The sequence below is a fragment of the Gobius niger genome (genome assembly GCF_951799975.1).
Source record: "Gobius niger genome assembly, chromosome: 17".
Lineage (NCBI taxonomy): Eukaryota > Metazoa > Chordata > Actinopteri > Gobiiformes > Gobiidae > Gobius > Gobius niger.
The window spans coordinates 10,277,147-10,289,356 of NC_136868.1; the positions used below are offsets into that span (position 1 = coordinate 10,277,147).

At 41.3% G+C, this 12,210-nt stretch overlaps 1 protein-coding gene across 1 annotated transcript in view; it reads left to right on the forward strand.

Moving 5' to 3' along the window:
* Positions 1-1,597: 1,597 nt before the first annotated feature.
* gabrg3 (gamma-aminobutyric acid type A receptor subunit gamma3) overlaps positions 1,598-12,210 on the forward strand; it is a 55,280-nt gene continuing 44,667 nt past the window's right edge. The window contains exons 1-2 of the mRNA XM_079574957.1: positions 1,598-1,871; positions 2,033-2,178. Coding sequence (XP_079431083.1) covers positions 1,819-1,871; positions 2,033-2,178 — 199 coding nt within the window. The 5' untranslated portion in view covers positions 1,598-1,818. The remainder of the gene's footprint in view (positions 1,872-2,032; positions 2,179-12,210) is intronic.

The window sequence follows — 12,210 nt, forward strand, 5'->3', positions numbered from 1 at the left end:
TTCTGACGGCTTTGCGGGTGAGACGGGTGGAGTACATGTCCTTAATGGCGGGGAGAGGGGCTCCGCAGATCTTCTCCACTGCTCTCACGATGCGCTGGAGGCTCCTTTGGCAGGAGGCAGTGCTGGCGCCGTGCCACGCTGGTCAGGAAGCTCTCTATCGTCTCTCTGTAGAAGTTGCACATAACAGAGGCTGGGACAAGGCCAGACTACTGAAGTTTGACTGAGACCCAACACTGTTGTGTCATCTGCAAACTTGATCAACAGGTTTGAGTCGTACTTTGGAGTGCAGTCATGGGTCAGCAGAGTGAACAGGAGGGGGATCAGCACACAGCCTTGGGGAGCCCCCGTGTTCAGTGTGATGGTTCTGGAGGACTTGCCGCCGACACGTAGCAGTCTGTGGTCTCCTCATCAGAAAGTCCAGCAGCCAGTTGCACAGTGATGTGTTGATCCCCAGGTGGAGCAGTTTGTGTATTAGCTGCTGCGGGATTATAGTGTTGAATGCTGAGCTAAAGTCTAAAAACAGCATTCGAACATAGGAGTCCTTTGTTTCAAGGTAAGTGAGGGCTGCATGAAGCGCAGAGGAGACGGTGGTGGAGATTATATAGCGCTTTTCCACCTGCTTTATGCACTCAAAGCACTTTACAGTAAGGAACCAGTCACCCATTCATACACCAGTGTACGCAGACACTGAAGGCAAGGAGCGTCTTGCCCAAGGACACAACGATAACGTGCATGTGACAGTGGGGTGACAGTAGCGCAGTTGGTAGAGCGGGTCGTCTCGTCTTCAAATCCCAGCTCCTGCAAATGCACACTGTCGGTGTGTCCTTGGGCAAGACACTTCACCCACCTTGCCTCCAGTGTCTGCGTACATTGGTGTATGAATGAGAGTATGAATGGGTGACTGGTTCCTTACTGTAAAGCGCTTTGGGCCTGATAAAGGTAGAAAAGCGCTTCATAAGTTGAGCCCATCTGCGGGAGGCGGGATTCGAACCCCTAACCTTCCAATGATGACACTACCCGCTCTACCAACTGTCGCCTTAATAATATTTAAGTAAACAAGCAATTAAAATACTGGGTACAAAATAGTTATTATTTAGTATATGATAAACACAACGTAAAATAACGTGAAATATCAGATTTCCCCCAAACATTAAAAAATAAATATCTGTTAATTATTTTAAATGTATAGTATAGTATAGTATAGTATAGTATAGTATAGTATAGTATAGTATAGTATAGTATAGTATAGTATAGTATAGCCTACTTTTACATGCAAATAATATTTCTTATGCAAAAGCAAACGCCATTGTGTGATAAGTGCAGTTATACTTCAAAAAACAACAACAAACAAAAAGCTGTATTTGTGTTATAACAGAAAACCACTCGCCTCTGGTCTCTGCAGTTCCGTTTAGGATTATTGATTTCAATTGACAGAGAGTAGTTTTTTTGTGTGCAGCGCATGAGCTCGACACTCCACTGTACGAAGGCACAGTCCACTTTTTATTATTATTGGAGACAGTGGAGTGACGTCGCCTCGAGATGAATTGGGGCTTCGCTTCGTGCGCACCTGCGTGAGAGAGCAGCGCCGTCCGCTCTCGAGGACCACAACTGTTCAGGATTGTCCACTCAAGTCATTTCGGATCCGGGGAACTTTTTTATTTTTTACAAACGCGAAATCTTCTACAATGCCGCGAATTTGTCTTGGATTACGAACTATGGCACGCTTTGACCTCGGGTTTTCCGGTCAGCAACAGTGACCACCGTCGCCTCCTGAGCATCATCGTCCACTCACGCGGCTTTCATCAGCGTAACAACAACATGCTATCGATAATATTGCCTTATATTTCACTCCTTTGGCTTCTCCCCTCACGGTAAGTTTTGGAAGTCACATCTAGGCTAAATAAGTTGCAAATCACTCGTTTGATCAACTTTACGACTTGTTTCTTTCTGGTGGAAACTTCGTGCGTAATGGAGGAACTTTCAAAACACATAATGCATATATTTTGGAGGTAACTTTTTATTTCTATCTTAGTTGTCGAACATTGGAGTACAACGAGGACTACGAGGATGTAACCGTGAATCAAATGCTGGCTCCCAGATCACTACAATCAGACGCCACGGAAATACTCAATAATTTATTGAAGGAATATGACAAGAAACTACGACCGGACATCGGAGGTAAGGTTCAGTTTGTGCTTTTGAATTGCGCTTAATGAGAGTTCAGCAATATTGGTGTGTCAGGTCCTCTTGGCTGATTTATCCAGCATAAATGGTGACATAAGGTTCATGGGAGTTATGAGTTTGTTTTGGCTCTCAGTCGTACAGTTTTACTCGTGATTTTTACTGAGTTGTTTTGAGTATAGCGGATGTCGGTTGAAGGCGTAAACTTAGTACAGATGACGACTTAAACAAACAGCCATTCTCCACGATGTTAATTAGATCCGTTGACTCTACCTGAACATCCTGAATGACACGGTTATTCCATCAATTCCAACATGATAATACCAGGATTCATTGTTCACATTGTGAAAGAGTGGTTCAGGGAGCATGAGACATTTTCACGCATGAATTGGCCACTACAGAGTCCAGATCTGAACCCCATTGAGAGTCTTTGGGATGTGCTGGAGAAGGCTTTGCGCAGTGGTCACACTCTTCCATCAGATATATAAAGTATTGGTGTAGAACTATACAACACTGGGTCTTCTGATATTGCAGAAGCTTTTGAAACAAGGCCACAGTGAATGTGAGCTGTAATCAAAGCTAAAGGAGGTCAGACGAAATATTAAAGCATGTGACCTTTTTTTTTCTTTTTTTCTTTTGTTCAGACAGTGTATGTATGTGGTTGTCAGTGTTGGGGTAACATATTACAAATCCAACGAGTTACAATAATATATTACTTTTATCAGTAACTAAGGAATATGTTAGTCATTACAATTTTCCCCCCAAATAAAATGCAGCACCAAATCAAGTTGGAGGTTGGTGAATAAGAGCTGCAGTCTGGAGTTAATGTCAAAACAAAACAAAGAGAAGGGGGGAAAGCGAAGGAAAAGGAAATCTCTGACTGCACTTTTGCTTGGAGGCATTAATACTATTTTCACTTTATGGTTTGCCAAAAGTAGCTTAAAGTAGTGTAACTCAGCTACATTTTTTAAACAGTAATATGTAATACAAACATATTACATTGTTAAAGCTGTAACTACTAATATAGAATATATAAAAAAAATTTAAGTGACTTGCCCAATACTGATGGTTGTGAGGACCATTGAAAAGTGACTAAAAAGCACAAAATCTTGTATAGTTTACAGAGTAACTTGGTCGTGTAGCCCAAACTATGGTGCATGTCCCACTAGCATGGTGGCGCAGCCCTTAGTGCTCGTGCCTCACAGCTAGAAGGTCCCGGGTTCGATTCCCACCTGGACGGGCCTTTCTGTGTGGAATTTGCATGTTCTCCCCGTGTCTGTGTAGGTTAGAGGTATAAACATGTGCAATAGGTTAATCCTCCAGCCAGGTGTTTCTGACCACCAGCCTGGCTCCACATGGAGATGGGTCCCTGAGCGCCAGTCCATGCTGCAGCTCTCCCAGCGACATTGAGGGTGGGTCAAATGCAGAGAACACATTTCTCTACAGAGTGAAGTATAACTTTACTCAGTATTAGTACTTGGGCTTCTCCAGTTTTCTCAGCATCATTTCCAATTTTAGACTTTTTGTTTTAGTCAGATCATCATTTATGCTTTTGTAATGCATTTACGTTATTCCTCCAGTGTCTGTCTTAACCAACCATTATTGTGCTGAAGTTTTTCCACATGTGACGCTCCTTCCCACATTACAAAGCTCACAATTCCTCATCCTGTTGGTGCGATGTGAGAGGACATGCTCGAGCAGCTCTGTGACATGTAATCTTCTCCTGTACACTCAAGTCAGATTGCTTTTACCTGGCTCAGCTGTGTGCTTTGGTTTCAAACAGAGGAAAAATGCTGTGGGGCTATTTCTGTTTGGCAAAAGCCTGTAGCATTAAAGGCCAATATGAATGAAAACAATATATGTACGAGAGGTTTCACTTGAGGTGCAAAGCAAAGAGCAGGGACTTTGATGATGCTTTAAAATATGAACACAAAACAACCCCTTCGAGATGGCATGTTTTTTGAAAGGAAGAGAAAATCAACCAACAAATTTACAGGCCATAAAGGTGACGTAAAGAGAAGAGGTTCAACTGTGTGAGTTTGATCAGTGAATTCATAATCCTGCTGAAAATCCAAACATGTAGGAGGTTGTTATCTGTCAAAAGCCATAACTTCTTTTCACTGCTTCACTGAGCAATTTAAATGTGTAAAACTGGTCATCCGTGACTGTGAAACAGTAAGCTCAGAGGTTTAAAAAAACAAATGATTGCAAGAGTCTCAAAGTGCCGTCGTGGGAGAGACAGACAGAAATCAGTGAGGAGTGAAGACTGAGTGAATTCATAAAGTTTAGTTAATAAAATGTACAGTGCATTTAATTTTCATTCATAGCTTATTGATTGCGCGTGTTTGCTAGTCATTTCAGCTAATATTGCACTTTTTACATAGTTCATTAGCTCTTGATTGCCTGTCTTCCTCCTGCCTATAGATACAGACGGCCTCACGCCATAGAGGGGGGCGTGGCTTCGCCGAGGGGGAATGGCTAAAAAGAATTTTTCACTCTTTTTAGCCATTTTCTGGTGGAATATGAACTTATTTATCACACATAAATAAAGTCAAGTGTAAATCGGGCCCATATGGATATTTTCTCACCGCAGATTGTTCAGTAAAAGTGGAAAAACGACACTTGTAGCTAGCGCTAGCTAACCGTTAGCAGTAGCCCGATGCTAACATGCATCATCAGGTTCGCTTTCTCCGTTATTTATGTATTTATGGGCTGTTGAACCACTTTGCTCCTCCCCATGTCTTTGTATCTTTATTTAGTAGAAAACTATATTCATAATTCATCATTTGTTAAAGTAGTTTTTGAATAATTAAAGAAAATTTCGATTTTTCTCCAAATTGTTTTCCCCCTTAACTGTTTTCAAACATGACCATATATGGGCGATTCCAGAGATGCCGTCTGTATCTATGTATGAATGTGTGTTGGTGTATACCAGGGCAGATGTGGCTGCATGTAGACACCCACCACCAAGTGTGGAGAGTAAACTAGTAATGTAGTGCTTTGAGGTACTTGTCAAGCTTGTGAAGCGCAAAACTAATCCAAGCCATTGTCACAATTGTTAGTGGCTCCTCTGAGGATACCTGTTAGCATGAGCGTACTGGCAAACTATGATCCTTACTTCCACTAGGGGGAGCACAACTTTACCCTCATCTAAGTATAAATTGACTTTTGGCTGCTCTGCTTTATGAATGCGACACTAGGGAATGCCATTGGTCCGCCGTTGCTGCAGTACCTCCGTATAGCCGCTACAGTCTCCCATTAGAAACCATTGCACTTTAGACACGCTAAACAACAACTTTAAAGCCTAGTTTCTCACTTTCTTAAACTTTCTACAGCTAGATATTCCTCCTGTGATAACATATTTATTGAGATACTGAGATACTATGGCCTGCACAATATTTCGGCAATATTTTGGTTACTGCAATATTGGACAACGCAATATCCAAATCGGATAAATAAATAACCCGGTCTCCCTCATTACAGCCACACTGCCCTGTGTCCCTTCACATCATTACGCATAATCTTTTATCTGATTTCCTTTGCAACAGTATCTTTACTAACGTCTACTGAGAAAAATGCTAACACAACTACTATAGCTGTGCAATATATCGTTTAAGTTTTTTTTTAACTGCAATAGGTGATGCAATATCCATATTCCAGTAATCCCCAAGAACAGTGTTGCTCAAGTGGTCTGGCATCAGGTCCCACAATCACCCTGGGATGACAAGCTGCGACCCAAATACAACATAGACTTTTAAAATATAAAGTGAAATATTTGCTTTTCCTCAAAAATGGTTGTTTAAAGCAGTACTAAGTAAGTCATGCCCCTAGAGGCCATTAACGCCACTTCAGCTGTCGTAGCACGTTACATTTTTTTACTCATTAATTATCCGTGAGAGTAAATACTACGTTGACAGAAAAGACAAAGGGAGAGAGGGATATTGTACATCCAATTACACAATGGAGAACATTTTTTTCACTCAAACTTGGCTGTAAATACTGTGTAAGCTAGCCCTCAGTTAGCTTTGCCCGTTAGCCTGTTAACTTCTTCATGATTCCATTAGTGTGTATTGGGGCCTCCGACCCGTAGGCAGCTATTGTGGTTTTCTGGAGATAGACACCAGGGGGAGATGAAAGACCCCACAATCATCCCATTAACACTTGTGTTACCCCCAGAGGGACTACGAAAAGGATTTATTAAGCTAAACAAGTTACTTGGTATTGCTTTAATTAAGCCCCCCCCCCAAAAAAAAAAAAATGATTAAAACAACCCAGCAACAGTCATTTGAACAGACTCAAGCATGATTTTACACCTTTTCTGTCCATAGATATTAAAAGATGTGTTTTTTGGGTCTCGACCCTCACGTTGAGAACCACTGCCCTAAAACATCTACTTATTCAGTTGGATGCAATGAAAATAAAAATCATTCTCCCTAATGAAACCACGCTATTATTACAACAGACCCTGTAAGCCAGTCTCCCTTATTACAGCCCCAGTGCCGCGGCCCCTCTGCAGATGTCCGAGTTCATGTGTGAAGCTAAGAAACATGTGACCTTTTCGGTGTCCAGCGAGCATCCATCTCCTTCCTCACGCTCATTATTATCACTCCAGCTATACATCTCCATTCCCTCCCAGCGCTAAAGCTCAGGCTAAATTAATTCCTACAGCTGTATTCAAACAAAGCATGATAAATCGTGTTGCAAACAATTAGCCCTTTTTTCAACACGAAGTCCCCCCGGTTCTAGAGGAAAGATAAAGCTATTTGTTGTGAGGCCTATACTCCTCAGATTGTGAGTGTTTTTGACCTTGTCTGCTTCAATGTTTGTGGGATTTTGAAAACATAGGTCATTACTCAGTCAGCGCTCTGTATCATAAGGGTAATTTATGGTGATATCAAGTGACTGGACACATGCAGTCGAGTAGTGTCAGGGTGGATATATCGGGGAGTGATGGTCTGCCGTCATTAAAATCAAGTGCATGCTGAATGGGAGCAAGTAAGTAAGTGTGAGTGAGTGAGTGAGTGGCAAGAGGTCCAGGGCAGCTGTGGCTACATAACTTTAAGAAGAGTGAAGCTGTCATTTTAAGATAATAGTGTAGATTAATGCAATTGAACTTTTACGCTGTTATCTATAATTAAGATGTCTTAACTTGAATAAAATACCAATCAATCAATAACTGTCATGACTCATCCTACCCCTTTTATAAAATGTGTGCGCACCACTCCAGCGCCCGTGTCTTCAAATCCATGTTTCACGTCTTTCCGCTGTACTTCGTCCATCTCTCGCTGAAAGCCCATTATCGAGTCAGCGCCTGTTTCGTGACATTATACACAAAGGGAAAGTCACAGCTGATAATTACCGGGGGTTTTCTCTGAGTCCATTACAGAGCCACAAATGTACTACTGTCACTCTTACATCAATCTCCCAGTCTCCACATAGTTTGTATGAATTGCAGTAGTTTGCTGGCAGTTTCGCCGGCTTTTGTGCATTAATGGAGATTAAATGATGGCTTACAGTATGTACAACCGGCTGCCTTCAGGGATAATTGGACCACATGTGACTTGAAATTATCTTTCTTTGTTCAAAAAGTCTTTGAATGGGCGCTGTGAAAAATGTTGACACCTGTTGTTACTAATGTGCCTTTTATAGGTGACTCATACCTGAAGTTTTCTTATTTTCATGCAATACACTGAACATAAGTTTTCCGGATTTTCTGACAGAGCAACATAAGATCAGAGGTCTTTAACATAGTAAAGTACGCGACATGTATTTTTGTTGAGCATTGATTACCAGTATACATTCGAAGGATAAATATTATACTTTGTACTACATTTCTATAAAGGCTCCAAAGTAAAAAGACGTTTTGGCACACTTTATGAAGGTGGCGCTGTGGATGTCCAGTGCCGCTGATTCAGCAAGGTTTGTCCCTGTGGTGTTGCCGTACAGATGTTTTTTGTTCGCATTATTTGTATACTTTATTGTCGAAGGCAGTGCCGTGCCCGGGGACCCGTCTCCATGATGTGGAGCCATTGTGGTCAGAATCGCCTGGCTGGAGGATTCACCTATTGCACATGTTGTTAGTGGTAGGGGAAACCGGAGCACCCGGAGGAAACCTATGCAGACACGGGGAGAACATGCAAACTCCACACAGAAAGGCCCCGTCCTGGTGGGAATCAAACCCGGAACCTTCTAGCTGTGAAGTGGAGTTTAAACCCGTCTAAACTCAGGAAAGAACATATATCAGTATGGAAAAACGGTGAACTATTCCTTTAAGGCGTTAAGTGTTTATGATTAATCACATTCATTTTAACACCAACTGTACCACAGCTTGAAAACCACTGTTCTCCGTAGCTTCTTTCAGTTTCATATAATCCTTTATGTGTTTTATTGCCTCATAGAACAATGAATCCATACAGTACATGGTAAATGAACAAGGGAACAACACGAAAGGAACATGGGACCAAACACTTCTTTTTCCTGTAATACCATTAAACAAGATATATGCCCTGCACTTGAGGAACTGAATCCAACGCTATAAAACGGTACTTGTACAGCGTTGGCATGTCCTTTGAGCAAGTTCTGTGGCGCACTTGGCCCCAGGGGTGAGATCGGCTGTGCATTTTGAATATTTCAGAGCGCCGTGCATTCGTTGTACAGCAGTAATGAGTGCGAACAGTGAGAGAAACCTGCGCACCATCAGTCATTGTGGCTCGGTCTGGAGGATTCAGGAGAAGGGAACATGCAAAGTCTGTCCCACATGTACAGGGTAATGTCAAGGGGGCGACCTGTTCACTCTGGTGATAAATGAGAGAGAGAGAAAGAGAAACTTTTTGCATCTTATTCAGGTATGTGGGGAAATGAGGCCTGTAAATACATTGGGGTTTTACATTAAGAGCTGAATTCATACCAAATTAAGGTATGTATTTATGTAATCATTCCTTCATTTGTAAACAGGCATCGCCCCCTTTTAAGGACACAGACAGTCAAATGAAATGTTATTAAGAGAGACAGATTCATTATAGTTAAGTAGAGGTCATCACTTACAAAATATTCGCAGTATGTACTTCCAAGCAATCATTCACTCTAACTGCATTTGAACTTCTGGCTGCAGGCTAATTCGACCTGACAAGGACATATCTGATTGTACTTTTAAAGTCACATGTTGCGGTAAATACACGATTCGATCAGAAAGACAGGACGGTGTTTGCTGATCTGTGTCCGTCTATCAGGACATGTGTGGGCATTGTACGAGTGAGAGATTAGCAAATGTCTCTATGGGAACGCACTTACTCTGTGCACAATGACGACACGCAGATTTAAGTGATGTTGCCTTCCCTATAGTGCCACTAAGTCGCAAAGTAGAGTCGGTGTCTGGAAAGTACAGCCTCAGTGAATGCAACATATTAGTTACTGTACATGAAACAAATCAAAAGAGGTGTGGGTCTGTTAAGCTACTATGAGCTTTAAGGGACAGCCTTGCCAGTTAGTTATTTTACTTTTGACATATTGCAGTTTTTTTGCAATGAAAGAAAAAAAAAGCTACAACGACACAGTGAAGACCTGCGCTATATTGTATTGCAGTTTAATGAGAGGCATTAAACACGAACCACTCTGCCACTGTACATTCCACAATGTCGTCTGTGGGAGCAAAATATTGCTATTATATAATACTGCTATTGCAGAGCCGTGGGAACATATTTTGGTTAGCGGGTGCTGAGGGAGAAGATTTCCCCCAAAAATAATTGTCTGTGCTTATTTCCCATTTTTAAATATTGCCAGCAATGCGCAAACCATCCACCAGGGCGTGCTGCAGCACCCTCAGCACCTTGGGTTCCTACGGCCTTGGAGTATTGCAAAAGATTCGGAGCTTCAGAGCAGCTTCATTCTGTGTTCAACACTTGCGGACAATCTTTATTATTGTGACTTCTCATAAAAACCACTAAAGCACTGTGACAAAGTATGAGGTTGCTTTGTTCCCTTAGTTTATTTTGTCACGTTATTTAGTTATGTTCAGGTATTCATTGTTTTCACATTTGTCCTTCTTTTGCAATATCCAACTAAACATTTAAGCTGAACTATCCCGGGTTTGTTTTGTTTATTTGTTTGGTTGACATTTCATTTAAAGCATCACACACACTATTTAGTTTTCAAATCTTTATTTTGTGCAAAATGTTCAGTTTGTAAAGCAACTCATCACAAATGGGTGATACTTACCACCTGGTCCACAAAGAGGAGTTGTGGCCTCCTTTGTCAGCCATTTTAAAATCTTGGGGCATCCCATGTGCAGGGGGGGACTGGTTTTGAATTTGTTTGCTTTTGTTCAGTATGTTGTGTTTGAGTGTTGGCAAAGCCTAAACACATTTGGGGATGAAAGCAACCAGTGAGAGTATTTCAGTAAAAGAAACCTAACCTGTAAATGTAAAACGTAAACTTACCTCCAGGTAGAATGTACTTACCAGGGGAGGGGCTTCCTGCTATAAAAGGGTCGTGCAATCAGAGGAAAACCATGTAGCTGTGTGCATGGGGAGTTTTTCCTGAGGTCAGTTAAGTTCTGTTTGTTTTTGTTAAGTTTTATTGACAGTTCTTTTTGTAAATATGTTAAGTTTGATTTTTTCCCCACGGTGCAATAAATGCCTCCTACTTAACCACCTTGGCCAGCATCCCCACAAGCACCAACACGATAAAATCAATGTGTCCCACAGAAGATACAAACAGGCAGTGTGGTGGTTTGATTATTTGCACAGCCTTATATCGGTGTTTGAAAGATCAGACAATCATAGACTCATAAAAAACAAGTTATTTTTTTTGGTAATGTGTGTCCCAGTGGGCGGGGCTTGCCCAGTCACCTGCCTCTCTGCTCCGAGGTCGGACATCAATGCCCGATCTTTTAATTCATTCAGTCAGAGCCAATTTAGCCAACCATTTAGATTGCACTCCTTATGTTTCCCACGACTAGGTGCAGAAAACTCGCCCCATATAAATGCGCTTAAATGGGAAAACGCTAAAGTGTGTGTACTGACCAAGGGGCTCGGAACTGTCGGAAACTTGTAGCTTGGGAACCAACTCATGTTTATTAAAATCCTCATTAGCATCAGCAGTGTACTGTTTCAGCTGCTCCTCCTGAGGTCATTTCACATTACGTTTTTAACTGTTCTTTACAAATCATCAACTTTAACAACACAAACACGCGTTCGACTTGCAAAGGAATGTGGAACAATGACACATGTTTTACACATTACATTGTAAAGAGATGAAAATGAAGTACTCTTCTGAATATGAATTTGATTTAATATAATTTGAGTTGCTTCTTGAACCTATAAACAGTATTTTGTTCCTCCAGCCCTTGCCAAGTGTTTGACTTTTATTGTCTTGGTGAAGCAACTCGTGTATCGACCTTGAACACAATAATATAAAGTATTACACAGACTCTAAATTCATTTTCTTTCTTTTTATCATGGCTAACTGTCCAAACTGCGCTTCTTCTCCAAGTTTTATAAAGCCATTCCTGTCATGTTTAGTTCATACACAGCACATTTATGAAGATGGAAATATTCATGAATATCTTAGAAACATATATATTGTACCCTTTTTTTTGTACGTTGAAATGTTTAATTTGGATAAGATTTGGATAAGATTTGTTCTATCATCTTAATCTCAGGTTTTGCCTCTCGATCTGTTCATGCTATAGCTGAGGTTTGTGCCGTCAAAGTTTCCCCTGTGGCAGTGATGACCAATGGTTTTTATACTCCTCGATGGCGGCCAGACGAGCACTAATTATTTCCAGTGTTATCTGTAGATCTTAAGTTAATGAGCTGTCCCTATTTCACTGAATGATGTATGGTCTAACTTCTCTACATGCTGAAATTACAGCCCCGCGTCACTATTGTTCAGCATAATGAAGACTGGAATGTAACTCATCTCAATAGGCTTTTCAAAAAGACATAATTAACTCAACTACCCATTGTCTTTATTCTTCCCCTCCCACACATCGTGGTTTATTCCTGTCTCGGAGAATAGAGCTAAAACACA